This window comes from Cuculus canorus, chromosome 11 (genome assembly GCF_017976375.1).
Source record: "Cuculus canorus isolate bCucCan1 chromosome 11, bCucCan1.pri, whole genome shotgun sequence".
NCBI classification, from domain to species: domain Eukaryota; kingdom Metazoa; phylum Chordata; class Aves; order Cuculiformes; family Cuculidae; genus Cuculus; species Cuculus canorus.
The window spans coordinates 19,694,360-19,716,909 of NC_071411.1; the positions used below are offsets into that span (position 1 = coordinate 19,694,360).

The 22,550-nt window shown below is 39.6% G+C and overlaps 1 protein-coding gene across 5 annotated transcripts in view; it reads left to right on the forward strand.

Annotated features, from left to right (window-relative positions):
• Window positions 1-509: 509 nt before the first annotated feature.
• Window positions 510-22,550, forward strand: part of ATG7 (autophagy related 7) — a 115,854-nt gene continuing 93,813 nt past the window's right edge. For all 5 annotated transcript variants that reach the window (XR_008451616.1, XR_008451619.1, XR_008451617.1 and 2 more), the window contains exons 1-15: window positions 510-555; window positions 1,957-2,167; window positions 2,402-2,456; window positions 4,187-4,304; window positions 5,464-5,541; window positions 6,134-6,250; window positions 7,283-7,432; window positions 9,522-9,610; window positions 10,351-10,475; window positions 11,525-11,615; window positions 12,816-12,960; window positions 13,580-13,738; window positions 17,344-17,538; window positions 21,515-21,718; window positions 21,974-22,089. Coding sequence is in view for 1 of the 5 variants with exons in the window: in XM_054076243.1 (XP_053932218.1) it covers window positions 1,990-2,167; window positions 2,402-2,456; window positions 4,187-4,304; window positions 5,464-5,541; window positions 6,134-6,250; window positions 7,283-7,432; window positions 9,522-9,610; window positions 10,351-10,475; window positions 11,525-11,615; window positions 12,816-12,960; window positions 13,580-13,738; window positions 17,344-17,538; window positions 21,515-21,718; window positions 21,974-22,089 (1,820 nt within the window). In the remaining 4 variants the exon portion in view is untranslated. The remainder of the gene's footprint in view (window positions 556-1,956; window positions 2,168-2,401; window positions 2,457-4,186; window positions 4,305-5,463; window positions 5,542-6,133; window positions 6,251-7,282; window positions 7,433-9,521; window positions 9,611-10,350; window positions 10,476-11,524; window positions 11,616-12,815; window positions 12,961-13,579; window positions 13,739-17,343; window positions 17,539-21,514; window positions 21,719-21,973; window positions 22,090-22,550) is intronic.

Below are 22,550 nucleotides of genomic sequence, written 5' to 3' on the forward strand. Positions count from 1 at the left end.
TGAACCCCTCCAGGGATGGGGCAGCCACAGCTTCCCTGGGCAACCTGGGTCAGGGCCTCATCACTCTCATGGTGAAGAAATTCCTCCTTACGTCTGGTCTAAATCTGCCCCTCTCCAGTTTATCCCCATTACCCCTCGTCCTATCTCCACAAGCCTTTGTGAACAGTCCCTCCCCAGCTTTCTTGTAGCCCCGTCAGGTACTGGAAGGTCGATATAACGGGTGGAACTGGATGGGCTTTAAGGACCCTTCCAACACAAACTATTCTATGATTAGAAAAAATGTCTTCACTGTCAGAGCGGTGAAGCCCTCATCCCTGGCGGGGGTTTAAGAGACGGACACAGGAGATGTTCAGGGACGGTTTAACGCCGGACAGCGGCGGCTCCGTTCGATAACGCCCCCGCTTCTTTCTCACCGACGGTTTCTGTAGCTCTATGAGGGCGGGACGGGGAGGGGCGGCTCCGCCCCCGCGCCTCACGCCGGCGCGCGAGCTCCGCGCGGCCCCGCCCCCGCGGCACGTGACGTCACGCGCGGCGCGGCCAGGGACGCCGGGAGCGGTGAGGAGGGCGGGGGGGGTACGGCGGGGGCGGAGGGGCAATCCACGGGCAGGTGTGCTGTTACAGCAGAATAGCGACCTTCCAGTAGCTGAGCGGGCTATGGAAAAGCTGGGGAGGGACTGTTCACAAAGGCTTGTGGAGATAGGACGAGGGGCAATGGGTATAAACTGGAGAGGGACAGATGTAGACTGGACAGGAGGAATTTCTTCACCATGAGAGTGGTGAGGCCCTGGCCCAGGTTGCCCAGGGAAGCTGTGGCTGCCCCATCCCTGGAGGTGTTCAAGGCCAGGTTTGATGGGCCTTGGGCAGCCTGAGCCAGTGGGAGGTGTCCCTGCCCATGGCAGGGGGGTTGGAACTGGATAGGCTTTAAGGTACATTCTGACCCAAACTATTCTATGATTCTATGATTAAAGAGGCTTTGACCCCGTGATCCAGTGGGAGATGTCACTGCTCGTAGCAGGGTGTGGAACAAGGTGGGCTTTGAGGTCCCTTCAACCCAAACCATCCTGTAATACTGTGATTAATTTTGTTTGTCAAGAGGAGGGCAAATAGTAGAAGTCCAGCTGTGTTTTTGCTTTCAAATGCTCCTCCTTTACATCAGTTTTAACCACCTGCCCTGGTAGGAGATGATGCTGTGCCCACCTGCACCTTGCGTTGCCAGGAACCCATCCCAGCTGGTCTTCCCATAGTTGAAAAATGCCATCAGCTTTGGAAATTTTTAATTCTTTAGCGTATAGATAAGTTTTTGTTGCCTAATATGTGGTGTTTACAGTGGTGGAATGTTTAACTGAAAGAAAATTCAAAATGAGTAAGCATCAGGTTTTAAGAGAGCTTGTCTGGCAAGGAATGTAACAACTTTATGTTGTTTTTATTATTAATTAAAACACTCAACTCTCAAATCTCAGGCTGAGAGTGAAGACAGCTAAAATAAATGTTAGTTCAGATTTTAAATGCCATCAGACTTTAAAAGTACTAATAGCCTTTTAGACAGATATCTAGAGAACATCAGAAATGGAGATACAGTGTTTAGCATTTTGCTGTTTTTATCTGTGGCAGCGCAATGCATGACGTAACTCGGAAGTACATAGTTCAGGCGTGGTATCCTCAGTAACAGGAGAAATCATGGAATGTCTGTCAGGAATTCAGATCCTTTTACACACCTTGGCCAAACAGAATGCATACTTGCCTTCCATAATTTTACATAAAAGAAATGTGAGGGCCTTTGGTTGTACTGAAAGGGTTCCTGATCAATGACTTTAAAAACTGGAGTTACATAGGCATTCAATAGAGTAAGGATTTCTGTCTTTCAACCCAAGAAAATGTATTTAGAAGAAGCTTTAATTAGTCTTGAGTAACATGGTCAATTAAGTTTATACTTACCAGGTGTATCTGCTTTTATAGAATTCTGTTTAGCAGCCCTCGTTAACTAAAGTCATGGCAGCTGCTAGTAGTGAGGTGCACCATCCTGTGGATCCCAGAACCTCAAAGCTGCAGTTTGCTCCCTTCAGTAGTGCCTTGGATGCAGGATTCTGGCACGAACTAACCCAGAAGAAACTCAATGAGTACCGATTGGATGAGACCCCAAAAGTCATCAAAGGCTACTACTACAACGGTAGGTACGAACTGAGGATCTTGCGTAGTAGTTTGGTGGTGTTTTGTCGTTTCTCTTTAAGTATTTGTGTACAGGTTTTAGGTGTTTTTCTGGAAGATTAGAAAACATGGCTGGGCGAGCTTGTGATTTCTGATGTGTGTGTGGGTGATTTATAGCTGCCATTAGCAAAAAGAGGGCAATCCGTCTATGTATTGTATATTGCTTAAAAGAAGCATGTTGCTGCTTTTTGTCCAGGTGATCCTTTGGGTTTGCCAGCTCGCTTGACACTGGAGTTCAGCGCCTTTGATACGTAAGTACGTACTGTGGTTTACCTGAATTTATACATGAAGACACTTTCATGGCATCTTAGTCCTGCTTTGGTTTAGAATATTACTGTGGTAAATTCTGCATACAAGCAAGTGCTTGTTTTCATGAACTTTATAGCAGTGGAGAGACTTCTCTGAGTCACAAACTTGAAGTCTCTGTGTCTGAAGTACTGTATTCAACTGAAAGGCCAAGTTTAAAAGATGCTGGCAAGTCTCAAATTCACTCACTTTTTGTATATATGTTTATACAAAATACCGTTGTTTTCCATTTCTTCATCTTTTCTGTGTGAAGAATAATATTTCAGTCATCTGACTTCTGGTCACATTTTTCCTTAGGTCTTTGCTTACTGCAAATTGAACCCACAGTTAGCATCTCAAAATAGTTTGTATCATCCCTAGTTCTTACATTGTAATATCTCCTGAAGTTTTTAATCTGGAATTTAATAGTTCTGCCTTTGCCTCCAAAGGGAGAGGTAAACCAGAGCTGCTCAGTGTACACAGAAAAAAATGAGATGAGAGGGAAATTTTTTTTTCCACGTGATCTTGATTTCCAGCAAATGCCTAAGACAGCGTAACTAACAGAGGAACAGCTGTCTTTGTAGTTATTGTCTCATTTGTTTTAAATTGATGGATTAGAAAGTTGCAAATCAGAGAAGTCACTTTCTCTGCCTTGTGTGATCAGTGTGAGGAGCCTAATGAGACTTTGTACATTTTGAGATTTTTTTTTTAGGAGATATTATTCCATTAATTCCCATGAGAGAACTTTTAGGTACAATATTGGAATCATATACAGCAAAGCTCAATTGATAGAAAGCTGTGATATTTGGAACAGGAGTGTCAAATGAAGAGAAAATGGATGGTACCGAGGTATTTGAGCTGTCAGATGTTATGATAAAGAATAAAATTATGGAAGGCCCATTTATGTAGGGTTTAATTGTTCTTTCTACTGTAGTGATTTTCTGCACTCCTGTTGCTGTACTTTAGGCAGTCGGGTCGGACGGAGAGTTCCCTTTTAGCTTTAAAAATTTGTGGAAGCCACGTCATGTGTATTTTTTATGTAACAAATATTTGCTCTGTTTGAGTCTTAGCAGTGGTCAGAAATATTAGTTTGGGAGAATGATGTTAAAGGAGTCAATTAAATCAATCAGATGTGTAAATTAAGGGAACAATGTTAGGTTTTTACATAGTTTACATTCAAAAAGGGGGGAAATGTATACTATATTGCCAACGACACTTCTCCGGCTGGTGATGTTAGAAACTATAAAAACTATTCAGTGTTTTATCCGGTTTATGCTTCCTCTGGGATGTTTTTTTTAACTGAGTAACTCCGTGTGAATGAAATACTGTTATTTAAAGTTCACTCTTAATTTTTTCTTAGTGAAAAATCACATTTGTCATGGATAGTTTGTATTTGAATAGAGTTTTTAGATCCTGAATCTGCGCTATATTGTCACGTTGCTTAGCGATAGTACAGATGCCTGGTATATTTTTGAAGTCATAACATAGATGCGTGACTTCAGAGGCTCTTATAGCAATCCATGTTCAGTAAAGCATTATGATCATAAAGTGTTTGGTTAGAACTGTTGTTAACTTTTGCTACTGTGTCTCATTTTTTCTAACAGTTTGAGGGCAACCTCAGACTGTAGGATAGCTACTGCTGATCCTGATAAAAGGGTTAGTATCCGCTTTCCAGATGTTTCTTTCTTTTATTCAGGAACGCTTCAATACCAGCACGTTGCTGTCCTGCTTTTGGAACATTGTATAATACCAACACTTTGGAGACTTTCAAATCCTGTGATAAGAAATCCCTTTTGGAAAAAGAAGCAAATGAGGTAAGATGAAAAATCAAATCAACTGGTAGTAAGTGTTTGGACACTGAAGTGCTTTGTAGTCTCTGCCCCAAATATTGGAAGTACTGTCCCTCCTCACCGATATGGTAGCCTCAGGATTTAACGTACTGTGGAAGGACTAGGTTGACGTTTACTTTCTACTGCTCTTTACAAGGGAGTAGCAGTGGAGGACTTAATTCAGTGTTCTGCTAGGCTTCATTTTAAGTCAAACAGTGCTGTTGGAGCTTCCAGTGACTTGGTTTCTGTAAAGCACATTTTTAAAATTGGTCTTGACGCCCAGAAAGCAGCAAGTGCCTCGTTTAAACTTTGTTACTGTGATATGTCTGTGTGACAGAGTGGTGGGGAAGCTCCAGAACAGTCCGAAGACTGAGATAAAGCAACAATAAGGTGGCTGTCAAAGGAATGGGCCAGTGTGCCCAGACTTTAACTAACTAAATTAAATGTCATGGTGAAAGTGAACTGAAAATCAAACTAAGGCAGTCTTTTTATTTTTGAGACGCTTCACTGAGACCAGTCCTTGATTCCTTTAATTAGATGAATTTTCTGCCTGCTGGTCTTCAGTAGCAAAGTTTTCATGCATATCTTCACTCAAGGCTATGAGTTTTTTTGTTCCTGTGGCTTAGTACTTCTCTGGGAGTGGTAGGTGCGATACAATGTCTCTCTTCAGGGAAACTGGGAAGGTCAGAATGCTTTATTTGCTTATGGGGGTGTGTGTCTGTGTTTATTGTGTTTAAGCTGACGGTCCAACACATCTGCCTCAGGCAAGTATTACAGCTTCTGTTCTCACTGACATGCAGTGTGCTGCCTTCTTGGGAGTCTTCTGTTTTTAGGCACGTTTCCTAGTATTTTATTAATATATCTAGTATATATAGATCTCATGAGTGAAACAAGTGAGAGTATGATAAAAGGCTATATTAATATCACAGCGTGTTCCATAGTGTGCTATGTTAATAGTTCATATACGTGAGGTTCTTCATGAGGTTTGTTTTGTTTTCATTTGATGCTCTGTGCCTGATCCATGAATTAATGCTCCACTTGTTGCCCAGCTTCAGTGGTTTTTTTTTGTGTCAGAGTGTGCATCTGTGTCTTTGTAGTGTGTTTCTCTGTCCTTACTCTTTCTTGTCTCTACAATCAATGCCAGATATGGGAATCGATAAAATCTGGAGCGGCTCTTGAAAACCCTCTGCTCTTGAACAGGTTCCTGCTGCTGACATTCGCAGTGAGTAATGATGATATATATCATATATATATATCTATCTGATATATATCAGATAGAGCAATGTAGTGGGAATAATGCAGTAGTTTCTATTTAGGAGAAATGCTTTATTAGTATTAGCGTATTAATGTTATCAGGATCCTTCTCAGACATTTTAAAATGTCTGAAAACATTTTAAGAAACCTAGTAAGTCATTCTAATGTTCAGATATAAAATATTTTAGGATGTATTATTTACGAAATGATGGTGCCGTCTCGTATTCTTTTCTACAAGTACGTATGATTATCTGACGGCCTTAGAGATATTAGTAAAGGTAGAGTTGCTGTTACGTGTTTAACAAATTGAAAGTTATAAGTAATGTTCCAGCTAACAGAACCTGAAGTGCATTGTTTGTTTAAATCTCAGATGAAAACACATACAGAGAAAGGAAGTTGTCTAGTATTTTTTCTTTGCTTTCTAAAATCATGGCGCAGTGCCTTGTGAAGTAAAGAGAACTATGGTTAGTATCATCAACCATCACTTATGATTAGTATTCCCAACTGTAATTTACTTTGATTTATGTTTATTACCTAATTTTACAAAATTTTTTTTCTAGGATTTAAAAAAGTATCATTTCTATTACTGGTTTTGCTACCCTGCTCTCTGCTTCCCCGATGGAATACATTTAATTCAGAAACCAGTGTGCCTTGGCGACAGATTCTCATTAAATCAGGTATTCAAGATACTAAATGTTATGAAGCCAGTAGCACTAAGCAATTTTGTAGGCTCTAAAACATTTGTTAGCTCATACTGAATTAATTTTAGAGTTTAATTTCTTTAAAAATCTCCACTTTTCTTATTTCCACATGGCTTTTAATTTACTTCTTTTCTCATTATTTTATAAAATCTCTCACCTTACATCACTTCACCTTATTTCATTTTGTTGCACATGTGGCGAACGATTCTTGAAGGGGTGGTTATGTTCATTTATTTTTTGTATACAGCTTATTGGATATGGATTTGAAACTCATTTTTTTTTAAAGAATCCCCTGGGATTGCTAAGTCATTAGCAATTACACAGTTCTTAATAAAATGCATGATTGGACAAGAAAAAGAATTGGATAAGGAAGATTTTTTTTTAGGAGAAAAGTTAACAATTTTTTGTAACTTTTTATATTAGAATACGAAAGGACAAAAAAAATCAATTTGCTCACATGCCTTTTGACAGAAGTTAATGCAAAACCTTGGATGGCTTTTTAATGGCATATCAGTAAGAAGCAGTTGGGTTTTTTTCAATGAAAAATGCTTAGTTCCTTTCCTTACAGGTAGTCTTTGTTAGTTCTGTGATAATAAATAGTGTAAAAATACTTGTCGTGATCCAAAGACGGAGTTTCAACTAAATGCTTGTAATACATATAACAAAATAAATTGAAAAGGGACTCTGTTCTTTTCCTAATAATATAGGACAGATTTACTTTCTTATAAAGCTGCTGTGACTATCAGCATGAAATTTTTATCTTGCTTTACTTCCTGTTGGTAGATCAGTTTGCGGCAGTGATAGTAGTGTCTCTGTTTAAAACTTGTGTTGGCAAATGCTGGGTTTGCGTCTGATTCTTTTTATCTCAGTTGTTGAAGTCATAATGGGCTTTAAAACTTCTGAATATGCTATATTCTAAGATTATTTTGCTTAGCTGAGCTTCCCAGATGCTAAAACAGCTGTGGTTCTGTCTAAGATTGCTAAAATGTTTGTGTTTTCTGCTTTTAGATTCGAGCTCTCCAGAAAGCCTATGATGAACTTTGCCAGAAAGAGGGGGTTACAGCCTTGCCTTACTTTTTAATTAAGTATCATGACAATTCTGTTGTGATATCTCTGCTGAAAAAGTGGGATAGTTTCTTCCAAGATCAAGGGGAAAAGGTAGTGAGAATTTTAAGTCTTTTTATAACCTACAAATATTTAATTTAGAAATGGTTTAAAAATTGTCTACAACGCTGAGCTGTGTTTGATCAGTTGATAGACCAGCAGCTTGGACTGCTGCTGATTTTTGTGTTAAGTGTTTCTAGTTCTTACACAAAAGCCCAGTTACATCAGATTAATAATCAGGTTGAAAACAAAGTTCTTTATGCTCCATCTCCCTTGTTATCAGAATAGAAACAACGTAGGTTTGCCGAAGAGCTAGCATAGCCATTAAAGTTTGCCAACCGCTGTACCTACAATGCTATGATAATCCTAACGCTTCTTTTATTGTTGTACTAAAAATTGGTGGTCATATATTATTTTTTTTCGATTGTGGTAGCAGTAATCAAAGAGTTTTCGACATGTTAAACATGAGAGCTTTGGGTTAAAATTGCCAGGAACGTGTTTGTGAAGAATGTTTGGGGTAGATAGTCTGTGGTTTTGGAAGGTAGGTGTGTTGTGCAGCAGAAGAGGCGAGGATGTTACTTCTGTTAAATGCAGAGGTCGTGGATGTCCTTGGAGTGCAGAGCGACTGCGGTCCGTTGCTTTCTGTTAGGGAAGAATTACAGTAGCACATGAAGCAGGTATCAATTCTTGCTGTAACGACTGGCTTCGTTGGGTTGTGTTTATGTACACTGAATTTTGGTTTGGATCGTGTTGCTCAGATGCTGAGCTTTGCTGAGCCTTTCTGTATGCTTTACTGTCTTTATTTTTGGTCAACTTAAAACCTTTTTTGATCTTGCCTGTTTTTGAGATGTTAGGAATCAAAACTTCGAGTTATGGTAAGGAGCTAATAAGTGCAAACAAGACTTTTTCTTAAGGAGGTCTTGTCACACTTTGTAAAAGTAATTTAGTTCTATAATTTGTTTATAATACTTTGGTCATTTTCTTTTTGCTTTTCCAAATTTGATTTTCTGAAATGATTTTCTGGGTCCACAGTTCTTCTTTGTAAAATAAGAATTTGAAGATTGAGAGTTTAAATGGTAGTACCCATACAATAATGGGTCACAGATAGGTGTATACTTACTAGATAGGGATGTGCTCAATATGAGAGAAATCTCTAATCATCTGGATTATGTGCCTTCATTAATATTCACTTTGGAGGGAAGTGAATTTTAGGCCTGTCGCATAAGATTAGTTGCATCAGTGCTTCCTGTAGAGTTTGTTGGTATTTCAGTGAGCAACTGAACTCAACTTGCTCCCCTGGAAGAAAAATGTTTTACCGTTGGTGAATTAATTTTCTGCTAGTTCAAGGAATCAAATCAGCTTCTAAGGGGCCTTACACCTGCTTGAGTCAGCAGCGTATGGCTGGGAGGAGGGAGGGGTGTGGGCCTCTGTTTCTCCCATCTGCATCTGTCAGATTGGCACATCTGCATTTCAGACTGTTCTAGGACACGTCACTGGTGTGATAAAGTTGAGACCAGTCCACCTATAGGCAAAGAAGCTGGAAGGGAAAGCTCTGCAGGTGTGAGATGCGGGTATCGCTAGTGGTAGCTGAGTTCAGGTTTTCAGCATATCTAAGGGCAGGCGGCAGGGTATTTCTAGTCTCTATGACTTTGATGTAAGTTCCTGTTTTAGATACCTCAATTCCGAGCATGGTATTATGTTGCTCGAAGATGAAACAGAATATCCAGTTCCTTTAATTAGATCCCATCTTGAAGGTTGGCTTTCCAAGTGAATTTATCCTGGTTTTCCTTTGACTGGACATCCTGCTGGTCTGTCCCCTTTAGCTTTGTGACCATCCCCAAATCAGTACTGAGTTTTATTTTTAGAGCAAGTGTTGAGTTGTTTGGCTTCTCCCTTAGTGGTGTGTTTGAGGAGGTTAAGGAAGGTGCACATACTGTAGTGAGAAGTCTCAAAATCTCAAAGCTGTGCCAAAGCCTTGGCTGAAATCTAGTGTGGCCATATATCAAACACCTGTACCTACATGGAATGTGTCTAGGCTGCCTCTGTCCAGAAGCTTTACACTGAAAATGCCACGTAACTTTTACCGTGAACGTAATATTGTTATGGATAGATAATTTCTCATTTAGAGCAATTTTTTTTGCAGGTAACGGTTGGAGTTTATGATCCATGTAATTTATCCCACTATCCGGGATGGCCACTGAGAAATTTCCTGATCCTGGCAGCCCACAAATGGTATCTATTTTATTCTTTCCCACAAAGATTATTTATTGGTTGATATCAAGTTAGGTGTTTTTACCCCTGTGGCACTTTACTCACATCATCCACCTGTAATTTAACTTCTGACCTTTACATGACTTGCCTTCAGTGATTGTGATTTTGCATATTCTGTTTTCCACTTCTGTCAGTCACCAGTTCCTATTATTCCTAATCCTCGCAGTCATGAGTGTACCTGGGAGTACGTGTTTCAGACCCTGCCAGTACTCTCTAGCTGCTTGAAATCTTGTTTAAACTACTTCTTGTGTTGTACCTTCTTGAATTTTTTGTAAAAGCACTATTTAAAGTATCATATACCTTATGATGGGCTCTGTGCAAGAGCCCAGAGAGCTTTACACGTTCTGAGATTGAGGTTTTCAGTTCCAATTGTTTGATTTGGGGATTTGAATCATAAGGAGGAAAAGTGATTCTATATCAAGAACTAAATGGGTCTTGCTTGTGCCATGGTAGAGGACATAATGTCACCTGATGTCTTCTCTGCTGCCTCCGTGCTCTTTATTCTTTTTCAGTATGCAGTTTGTCCAGCGACATTGGATAAATGACAGAGGCCAGGCTGGCAGTGCCATTTCCGTAGAGCTGTTTCACAACAAACTAGTCATTGTCACATGCTAATTTCAGTTGTGTGAAATAGAGTTGAAAAGTAGTCTCTGTCCCATCAAAGAAGTTGCGCGTGTCTCTATTTATCTTTCTTTACATAGCAGGGGCAACGTTCTCCAGTCAGTTGAAGTGCTCTGCTTCAGAGACAGGACCATGCAAGGGGTGAGAGACGTAACACACAGCATTATCTTTGAAATAAAACTTCCTGAGGGAGCCCTTGGTCCAGGTAACCCATTAAAACAAAAATTATTCCTTTTTTTTTCCCCTCTTCCGCAATGTCTGTGAAGATGGAAAAGGTGAATTAATACTACTAAATTATTGCTTATGCTAAATAATTTCAAATGGATTTTAAATTGTTTGAGTTTCTATTAAATGTCTATAAAACAAATAGTTCCTTCTTCAAAAAAAGTAAGAAGAGAGCATTTTCTTTTTTAATTTTTCCTCCTTACGTTATGTTTCTATGTCAAAAAGGAAGAAAAAGAGTCCTCCTGGGATCGTAGGAAATCCAAACCCCAAGCAATTAGCAATTAGTCTCTTACTTGTTAAATTTGTATGCGGTCCCTCAGCTGGAAAAAAGGCATATAATAGGAAGTTTTTAATCCATAAATTCACTATTTCTAAAATGGTAGAAGCCTGCTAGAGTGGAGTTTCTTCGGTCCCATACAGAGGTGGGCAGGTGCAGTTTACAGCAATAAACTTGTACTATTACGACATAGACTTAATTTCTGCATGCAGGACGGTGTCACAGTATTTCTGTACCTCATGTAAGAACTTCTGAATGCTTTACATATCGTCATTGTGAATTGTTTAATTATTATATAATTAGGATATCTAATTACTGATTTTACAGATGGGGAACATGAAGAGATGATTGAACTCGGCAAAATTAACTGTGTTCTGGGTTATGATTTCTTCTAGTTCTGAGCGTAGGGGTCTGCTTGACCTTAAAAATCTGGAGGCTTGATGAGGAATCATGCCACCTCTGTCCTAGGCTTGAAGCCAGCTAAACAAGCACAAGCAGCACGTTGTAGACCTGATAGTAAAGCACTTGTGCCAGAAGCAAGGTTTTCAGTTGCTGTAAAACAGCAATATTTGCACAGCAGTACTTACTAGGCTGTTAAGATACAGGTTATTTACTTGGAGTTTTTTTTCCAACAAGGTTACATCCAATAAAATTTCTTTTCCCTGTCCTGTGTTATTAAAGCTTTTATTCTTTCTTTCCTTTTTTTTTTTTTAAATTTTTTTTTCAAATTTTTTTTTCAATATGTTATACAGATTGTCCAAAAGCTGTTGGATGGGAGAAAAACCAAAAGGGCGGCATGGGTCCAAGGATGCTGAATCTCAGTGAATGCATGGATCCAAAAAGGTTTGTTTATTATCTTTTGAGTTTCTGAAGTTTCCTTTACTTGGGCTTAAACCATAACAAGTTGAAATATGACATGAAAGAACTGTCTGTCTCTCTTTATAGAGTAACACACATCCTGTATATGCTTTGGGCAATTTTGTTTTAGGCAAGGACCTTACTAGAGTGCGCTGCGTGCAGCAGAAATGTTTGCAATTTTTGCCTCTAGCTTAAGATTTTAATTGCATTATATTTAAAACTGAGTGGAGCGTAGGTCTTTGGTTTTAATTGAATTATATAACCAGCGAGTTGTTAAGTATAATGAAAATAAGCATGGTGAAAAGTTTTGGATTTGTTAGGGTGTGCTAGGCAAGAGCTCAGGAAACACAACCTTAGTAGTTTTTATCATTCTGTAGATAATGTGTAGGCAACAGATTGAAAACATTCCGGTTATGGAGCCCACTGGCTTGTCTGCCTTCACTGACTAGTGTGTGTTCTTGACTGCAACAACTGTCCTAGTCTGACAAAGAATTTACTGAATGCTTCAAAAATTACATTTATGAGTTATAGTGGAATGGAAATGTCAGGAATCTGAGGACTTATGTGCGTATCTGATTTAAAGAGAAGAAAGGCAAAAGAATTGTAGGGAATTTTATGAGAGGAAGTAGGGGGTTACGCATTACTGGTCTGTGTGAAGCAATATACTCCTTTGGAAAGGGAAGGCAGGAGAGTGAATGAGATTGTTGTGCCCTGGATGGATTTTTTTTTTTTTTTACTTCTTCTGACATTTTCCTGTGCCATTAACTAGTCTGTGGATGATTATCGATGACCTAACTTGATGCGAGTTTTAACGTCCTGTGTTGTGATCAGTATAAAAATCTGACATTAGGTTGAGCTTGGATTTCCTACCTCATTTTCCTTCTAAAAACACCCACAAAGGACTGACTCCGTTCCTTAGGGGCAAGTGTAATATTTCACATTGAGGATAAGTGTAACTGGGTACAGGAAACCAGTTCTTTTCAATCTCCTTGCCTCATGCTGTATTCTTATTAGGTGTAAGTATTCTTGGGACACTGTTGTCTATGTTACTTGTAAGTTGAATTATTGAATTATTTCCTTAAAAAACAAAAAAAGGCATTGAACTACTTGAAATAAAAGTAATTACTTTGTTGTAGAAAACACAAGAATGTTCAGAAGTGTGTTTCTTTTTATTCGGTGGTATAGGTTAGCAGAATCATCGGTGGATCTTAATTTGAAATTGATGTGCTGGCGGTTGGTGCCTACTCTGGATTTGGAAAAAATTGTGTCTGCTAAGTGTCTGCTGCTAGGAGCTGGTACACTGGGTTGTAGTGTTGCAAGGACCTTGATGGTAAGTGCCTAGTTAATCTTCAAAATAACCTTCTGTTTCTCATAAATTCTAGATGATTTTTTTTTTTTAAGCAGCTGCTATGGTGTCTAAGAGCAAAGTTGTATTCCTCTATATCAATGTACACACATAATACATATTAACTGAAGTTATAAACTGCAGGGAAGAGGTAAGATCTGTAGCCACTATCTTGAAGTTCTGCTAGTAGTAGAATAGCAGGTAGTGAAAGAACCTTTGCGGAATAATATTTTTTTTTAAATAGGCATTAAAAAAGATTGAACAAGAAATTCTGGAACAAATTATCAAGCTAATATGATCATATTCAAATTGAAGAATCTGAAGTAACTAACTGCTGGTATTTTACTTTCAGGGATGTTTAGCACATCGCACTGAATTTGGTAAGGTTTTGAGGAATCATTGTAAATATATATATTGGGGCAGGGCAATTTTTGTGTTCTCTTAATACAGTGCAAGTACAAGGTTGTTGCTCTGAATAGCATTAAAAGCTTTCGTAGCTTGCTCTTTCTAGGAAACCTGGACAAAACTCTTCAGTTTCTGGCATTAATCAAAAATAAATGGCTAAGCCCATTGTCTTCATTGTTTAAATTACCTTCTTCTTTAGGGTTGGGGAGTCAGGAAGATTACGTTTGTGGACAACGCCAAGATCTCCTACTCCAACCCAGTACGACAGCCACTGTATGAGTTTGAAGACTGTCTTAGCGGTGGGAAGCCAAAAGCACTCGCAGCAGCAGAAAGGCTGCAGAAAATCTTCCCAGGAGTGGTACGATCAGTACTTAAAATGTGTTAATATGTTCTTTAGAAGAGAACCAGTGATTTCAAATAACTATTCCAAGTTCTAGTAATTAAGCATTACTATGAGAGGAAAAATACTACACGGGTCTTACATTGGTTAATGACAAATTGTTGTGGATTGACCCAAGATGGCAACGAAGTGGCGCACAGCTGCTCCCTCCCTCCCTCCCTCCCTCCCTCCCCAGTAGGATGCAGGAAGAGAATTAGAAGGGTAAAAGTGAGGGAACTCATGGGTTGAGATAAGAATGATTTAATAATTTAGATAGAATATAATGACACTAATATATTGCAATGAAAATTAAAATAACAAAAGGAGAGAAATGAAACCCAAGATACGCAAGTGATGCAAATCAAAACAGTTGCTCACCACTAACTGACTGGTGGCCAGCCTGCCCCAGGCAGCATCTGTCCCCCATGGCCAGCTTTCCTGCGGTTTTTATGCTGAGTGTGATGACATATGATGTGGAATATTCCTTTGTTCAGTGGGGTCAGCGTTCCTGGCCGTGTCCCCTCCCAGCTCCACGTGCACCTCCAGCCCTCACTGGTGGGGTTGTGTGAGCAGCAGTTTAGGCCTTGACGCCGCACTGCTTAGCAGTGACGGAAGCATCCCTGAGTTACCAGTACTGGTTACAGCACAAATCCAAACCATAGCCCTATATCGCCTACTATGGAAAGATTTAACTCCACCCCAGCCAAAACCAGCATAGAAGCCTATAAGGGTTTTAAGTCAAGTACTCCTTACCTGTTAAACTTAATTGGGACAATAAATATTTGTAATAACGAAATATAATTAAGGATCATCTGGATAATTTCATAACTCATTGATTTGGAAGATTTATGATGGAAGTCCTGGCTATGACAGCCTTTATCTTCTTTGACTCCAGGGTTGTGTATGGTACAATACACATAGTTTTGAATGCTGAAAAGCAGTAGATTAAACAAAGAACAACGTAAAAATATTTGTGGTTCTCTTAGTTTCACCCTTCATTTGGGAGAAGAATTGATATGGCCTGTAATTTCGGAATAGACACGCTGTCAGCTGGCTTTATTGTAAACCAAATTTTATACTCATTTTGCATGTGATAAAGTCACTCAGATGTTCATACTTTTTACTTTGGAATTGAGACTGTCTTAGACTTGGTAGCTATAGTTACCGGAGCTCAGCTGGCAAACATTATCTTAACCGGTTAGTGTAATAAGAATGGGTTTTGTTTACTTAGTATACAGTTCTGTATTTAAAATGCCACTGGTTGTATTACCAGTCATATAATTGAGAGTTATGAACAGTGGGATATAGATCTGTTGTGGTGTTGGTTATCAGTGTTGGGAACAAGCTGTACAGAAGATTGGTTCCAAATGTTTCTGTGCTCCTTTAGTTTGACTCAAGGATTGATCTGTTTTTTTGTTCTGTTTTTATCTGTGTTGATCCTATTAATGTCATTATTTACAAAATTAGTATTGGTAATAAGCGGTAATTCAGTTAGTATTTGAATATCAAACAGTGTATGAGAAAATACTGAACATTTCACTTTCAGGAGTTTTGACACGTAAATCAGAAGGGACTCTGTGAAAGCTCTGCAATTTTATTTCACCCTGCTGCCATATCGTGTTATTGTTACTTGGTGATAACCATTTATTTATATAAGTATTCAATAGTAGAACAACTACTGAAACGACATCACCTCTGTGGTGTCAGGTAGAACACCAATATGATGCTAAGTAGGATTTGTGTTGCATTTTATACTCGAGAAAGTGAAAATAGGAATATTGAGAAAGAAGGAGTAGTTTAATTGGAAGAAATAATAACTGTCTGTGGACTCTTGAATGATACGGTTTTGCACGTAGAGACAAAGACCAGAAGTTAGTGTTAAGAGCGTTCTCATTAGAAACGAAGACCAGGCGGTACTGTGGAATTCTGAGATTGTGGTGGAGCAGGATGTTGAATATGACCTGGAGAGGAACTTCGAGTAGTAAGAGGGAACCAATAGCAGTGCCTTAGTGTGCCCGCATCAGTAAGAGTTAGGACTAATTTTCCTTTTCAGTAATAGGATATACAATGTGTATGCAGTACAGAGGCTCGATGAGTTATCCATAAATACATTCCTTATATACAGCATAGGTTAAGTTTTGTGTTCCTGCCATGTCTTTTTGGAGGCGATAATGACGGGGAAGGTCAAACCACCTTCAGAAATTGTGCAGTGGCTGTGCTTGTGATGCAGAACCCAGGCTGTCCTCGCTGGGACGCAGTGATGCCCTGTTAACAGTGCGCTAGATCACTGGACACTGAGTATTTTCTCTTGGATGTGGCCGTGGTGGTGGGGAGCAGAGAGAAAGAAGTTGAGAAATAGATGCATCGTTTGGTATCACCCACATTCATTTCCCTAAGGTGCTGTGTGTGTCTGTTGATGTCAGGGATATTTAAGATGTATAGAATGGGTACTTCAGCATTCTGGTTGGAATTTGAGTTGAACATGTAACTGGTCTATACAAAAGCACGTTCTGACAACATTCCTTTCCTCACTTCCCATGTAATTTTATGTTTGGTTCATCTAGCTTTTATATTTTGGCTTTTAAATTGTTTCGTACAGCGCAGTGACAAGCAAGGGAACTTTGGCAAGGCCTGTACTCACTCGTGTAACGTATATGAAGGATCCATTATTGTTTTTTAACAGATGGCTGGCAGATTGTGTTAACGTATTTCCAAATGAGTGAGTTGATTGTTTCTATATGCATTGTATATGCTTATTTGGCTCTTTAGCCATTTTCTGCTCAATATGCCTTCTCCAAATATGGAGTGAGAAGAGGCATATGTTTCTGCAATAAGAACAGGCTCTTTCACCATCTGCACAGTGCAAACCTCCAGACATCCGAGCACTGGAGTAACAAGTCTCAGAAGAGAATTTCTTCTAGATCAAGTTCACGTATAGCTGGTCAAATTACGTGAAAATAGTTTGAGGCTATCGTTAGTTTTGTAGAGAATTTAAAACAGAGAAGAGAATGTGTGATACTTTGCATCTGTCTTACTGTAATTGAGTCAATATTCAATGAAAGAAATAGAAACTGTATCCTGTTAACATTGTGTGTGGAGTGGCTGCAAAGATAATCCAGGACAAAGATTTTATCCAAGTTTAACAATGTGATCAGAATCACCTATATGATGTGTCTGCTTGCTTTTGTAGTGGTGTTTGTTACCTCTGGGATGAAGAGCGATTCAGCTATCTTCTTGTACTGATTTGCCAGCCCTAATGAGACCTTCTGGGAGTCTGGGCTTGTTAGTTCAGGCTCTGAGCCACCGGTGCACAGTTGCTCTCCTCTCATAACCCGTAGAAGTGTGCTGGCATTAGGCTGCTCTGTTCTGCCCGCACGGAGCAGCTGAGGCTGCCCTTCCCTCAGGCACTTTAGCACTTGCTTTAGTCCACAGCTCTGATATACAGGGACATGTAAAGACTAGAGTTGCCATTCTGCCAAACTGTAATTAAATTTGTACTCTGCAGTTTTGTATTGACCTTTATAATTATACTCGGCCACGGGATTATCTCTTTAATATGTCGTTCTCTGCCTGTCTCCATCTAGAGTGCGGAAGGCTATAATATGAGCATCCCTATGCCAGGCCACCCCGTGAATTTCTCTGAAGTAACAATGGCACAGGCTCGGAAGGATGTAGCTAAACTTGAAGAGCTTATTGATGCTCATGATGTTGTTTTCCTACTAATGGACACTAGAGAGAGTCGATGGCTTCCTGCTGTCATTGCAGCCAGCAAGAGAAAGGTATTGTATTCTGCTTTGCTATACCCTTGTCACTATATGTCAACTCTTGCATACCAACCAGTTGTGTATACCTGAATGAACTTAATGGGAAATTGAAATATTTGACCGATCGTTTGTGATTATGCAGATTTATTTTGTGTTCTGTAACCTCAAGGAATTCTGTATGAGACAAAAAGAGAAAGAAGAAATAGAAACTTGTATCACAGAATGGTATAGGTTGAAAGAGATCTCTGGTGGTGATCTGGTCCTAATCCCTGTTCAAAATAGGGCCAACTTATAGCATGTTGCTCAGGGGCTTATCTAGTAAGCACCTTTTGAGCATTTCCAAGGGTACGTATTTTATAGGAATACTAAGTGAAGTAATTTCATAGTAAGATAATAATAGTAAGGAGCACTAAAAATATTGCAGTCATGGTTAACCTACAGGGGATGTGAATTGCAGAAACTTGTCTGAAACCCCATATTCAAAATATATTTCAAAAGTGAAAAATTAAGAAGTAAATTCTGAACTTAAGAAGTATGCCAGCAATTTTTTGGTCAAAAGTTACCTTTGGGTTTTTCTCCTCACCCTACTGGAAAACAGATCATTGTGTTGAGCCAATGCATCCAAACTCTGCTTGTGATCTTAATCGAGTAGCATTGGATGCTTCAGCTGTTTCTGTGGCTTAAAACTAATATCCTCAGGTTTAGACAGTGTGGCATCCAAACTTCCTGTGAAAGAATCCTTTGAATCACACAGGGTTCTTGAACCAGCATCTTTCTCCAAATTAATGCAGTGTTGAAAATATGGTTTTGCTGAAGAATCCAACTAAATTACCCTGAAGGCTTACGTCCCTTGCTGTTGTGATGTAGACTTCAGTAAAACAATCTCGAGTAATCTTGATAGTTCTTGATTCATTTAAGAATTGTACGATTTTAAGTTTACTCAGTGCAAATAGCAGAAAATCAGAAAATGGAATTAAGGTTTTAAAATGTCAGCTTAATCGCAGCGCACATCCTGTGCGTGTTCTGGCATAAATATAATGATTTCCACAGCAATTTATTAAGTTGTGAAATGAATTCAGGAGAGTAAAAGAAAACATAAGTGTGACACAGCTGAGTCAATGTTGTTATTCAGTTTTGTATTTCCTGACAGCTTTTTTTCAGCTATGAGAACTGTGATTTCCTAGTAATTGGGATTTTTTTTTTTGTATGTGCATTTATATTCATTTCCAAAAAACTAGACAGTAAAAAGGAAAGAGAACACCTTTTTTTTGGTATTTGCAAACTAATTTTATCTTATGAATTGCAAGTATATTTTCCTTTCTGCTGAAGTTTATGTTCATCTGAACTTAATTAATTCCTCTGCACCTGTCTTGCAAGCCGTTTTTTTTTTTTTTCCAGATCAAACACTTATCTCAATTTTTTGAACCAAGATCTTAAATTATTTTCTTGTGTTCTTTCCTTGTTATATAAATAGACCTCTGATCCTGTGCGGTAGGCTTTTGTATGTCTTTGTAGTTCAAATGAACTTTCCTTTGCCAGTGAACTATACTGCCAGATCAGCACATCCCTACGTAGACTTCACTGAATTACATCATCAGGTATAACTGAGTGCATGTAACTTGATAACTTAATCCATTCCTACTTATTCCTGCGGTCTTTTCTGTGCTTTGTACCTGTGGTCTTTTGACACTCTTCTATCTGTTTAAAACCAGCACAGCAATGACATAAAAAGAATAAGTTTGCAGAGCTGGGGATTGAAACTGTGAAGTGCCAGCCTACTATTTCTCATGTGTGGTAGTTGGTCGTTGTAAGCAGTACCTGCGTTTTTATACGCAGCACCCTCTCTGATCAGTTGGGATAGGGGTGTTCTAATGGTTTAGAAAACCTTTTCCCCCCACATTTGCCTGGCTTGCTGTCCCCCACTGCAATGGCCTAACAGTATTCAAATTATACTTTGGGGACAAATTTTGTAATTTCTTTGTAACAGTTCTGTGATATTCAGTGGTAAAGCGTGTCTGACTGCATTCAAGATACTTGATTTTCAGTAGATCTCTGTGGTGTGAGGAAATGGAATTCTCCGTCACTGAGTAAGCACAGCACTGCAGTCTCAGGGTGTCCAAGCTGAGATGCTGAGTGTCTGCTTTTCACTGTACTCCGTGTTGTTATACATTAAATTAGAGCTCTAATTCAAATGCTCCTGTGCGTGACGACTGCGTATCTGCAGTGCTGCTGCAGTTTGGATCTCAAGGCTCTCAAAACTGGCACACAGAGAATGAAGAGCATAGTCAGTAACGTGTCTGAAGTTCTCTATAAGGAGTGCATGGGAAGAAATAAGAATTGGTTTCTCCATGTAATTACACAGTTGCCTCAATGATCTTGGATCTTCCTGCAGTCCTTCCTCCTAAAACAAGTACCCTAGACACACACAGAACTCGAGTGTTAAATCCAGATGTCAGAGGCAAAGTCCCTGTTCCTGCTGAGCACTGGGACGTTTAAAATTTTGCTAGTTTTTTTTTATTTTTTAAATAAACGCTAAAAGATACACTTTTCTGTAGTCTCTTTATAAAAAACAGGTCATTTCTTTTTGTTTTAATTAAGGGTCAGTTAGGTTCAAATAGCTGCTGGACAGCAAGCTGAAAAGGGAGAAACAGTTTGTTGCAGTGGGAAGTGTTTAGCAATGTTACTAATTTCTGATAATACCAGCCACGCCATGTGATTCAGGTTTGGAAAATGATAAACTGTCCTCGGGTTTTAGAGGTAGTGAGGGGAGGCAGTCTTTTGATTGTTTGCTGTAGACCTGGCTGTGCTAGCACAGATTCAACAAGATTACTCCAGGCACTTGTCAAAAACGGAAGAGAAAAGGGAAAATGATGGCAGTGTAATTGTGTACCACAGCTGCTTGTGCTCCCCATGGGACTAAACAGATGCATATGAAGACCATAAGTCATTGCTTTCCTCACTGAGCAGAAATTTTTTTGGATAACAGACTTGCTTTTCACTGCTTTGTCACAAGGAGAGCTTAGTGAGTTATGTTTCAGACCACAGTGAAGCGAAAAGACTACTTATAGAATTGCAAATGGTGTGAATACTCGTCGTTGTGAGCCACCGTTGTACTTGAATGGCACTTGCAATGTTTTAGCACTTACAGAATATGAATACACAGAATATGCAGCAAACCTGAAAATAAATTCTGAGCTGGTACAAGATGAAGTTCTTACCAATAATAATAAACAAAGCCACGTGCAAGGTCCTGTGTCTGGGTCAGGGCAATCCCAAGCACGAATATAGGCTGGATGGAGAATGAGTTGAAAGCAGCCCTGAAGAGGACAACTTGGGTGTGCTGGTGGATGAGAAGCTCAGCACGAGCCGGCAATGTGTACTCCTGGCCCAGAAAACCAACCGTGTCCTGGGCTGTATCCAAAGAGGTGGGGCCGGCAGGGCCATGGAGGGGATTCTGCCCCTCTGCTCTGCTCTGCTGAGACCCCACCTGACGCCCTACGTCCAATTCTGGAGTCCTCAGCGCAGCAAGGACGTGGAGCTGTTGGAGTGAGTCTGGAGGAGGCCACGGAGATGACCCAAGGACTGGAGCACCTCCCATGTGAGGACAGGCTGAGAGAGCTGAGGTTGTTCAACCTGGAGAACAGAAGGCTCTGAGGAGACCTTAGAGTAGCTTCCAGTACTGAAAGGTGCTCCAGAAAAGCTGGGGAGGGACTCTTGATCCAGGGACTGCAGGGATGGGACAAGGGGAGTTCCTATACTTTTTTTTTTGTCAGCAGTCAGGCATAGGTGTGTGTAACAGTGAGAGGGGGTCGTTAATTTGCATCAGATTTCCCTGAATGACACGGGAAAAGGTATATAGTTTTTGGATTTTTGTCCATCTACAGCGTGTGGGGTGGAAATTTACAATTACAGTGAATAAAACCTCGAGGCCTTTTTGTCCCCGCCTCGCCTTTTCACTGGCTTAAAATCTGTTCTCTCTTTCTTGTCACAGTTGGTCATCAATGCTGCACTGGGATTTGACACATTTGTTGTTATGAGACACGGACTAAAGAAACCAAAACAGCAAGAATTTGATGATTCCTCTTTCAGCAGCAGCACTGGTTCTTCTGATCTTTTGGGATCATCGCTTTTTTCCAATATCCCCGGCTATAAATTGGGTTGCTACTTCTGCAACGATGTTGTGGCACCAGGGGATGTGAGTAGAACCTTTTGCAAATGGTGATTGTGTCTCTCTTCTATTGTGACTGGAGTTTTTATTTCCTTTACATGGTGTTTCATGACAGGATTTGTTTCACGTTGATGTACAGAGTATTGAGAAATTGCTTATCTTTTATTAGAAAGAACAGAGAAATTAATTGCGCAGAACTAAAGATGTTTTATGTACGAAGTATGGCAGCTAGTTACTTTTGAGTGACTTTTTTCTTTCCTTTAGAATTGTCTATCTTTGTAGTCCACCAGGGACCGGACATTGGATCAGCAGTGCACGGTCAGTCGGCCTGGATTAGCCATGGTAGCCGGAGCACTTGCGGTGGAGTTGATGGTTTCTGTTCTACAACATCCAGAAGGGTGAGTCATTGCTGCATCGGTGTTCAAAAGGTGTTCTTCTAGAAATGAGATTTATTTAATAGTCTTTTGGGAGAAGGAGGAGAAAGTACACATCAAGTAGGACAATTTTGTGAGGTGTGAAGTTGCCCATAGATTAATGTAATGTATAGGTCATACCTACTATATTAGTGTAATTTAGCAGTGTTTGTGAGGGAAACGATTCATCTAATCTTAAATTTTAGTCTTGGGAACTGGGAGTTTTCTCTTTCTAAGTTAAAAAGTATGAAAGTTCTGAGAATATTTCAAAATAAGAGTACTCCTTTTATCAGATCCTGGCGTTCCTCTGCTCAGGAGAGTGTTTGAGTGTAGTGAGGAGCTATCATAGCTACTTTTGTCACATGAAGAGCTTCAAGATAAGCCAGGTATTGCAAAACCTTAATTGAAATGATGTGGGTTTGGTACAGAAATTACTCTGAAATTCT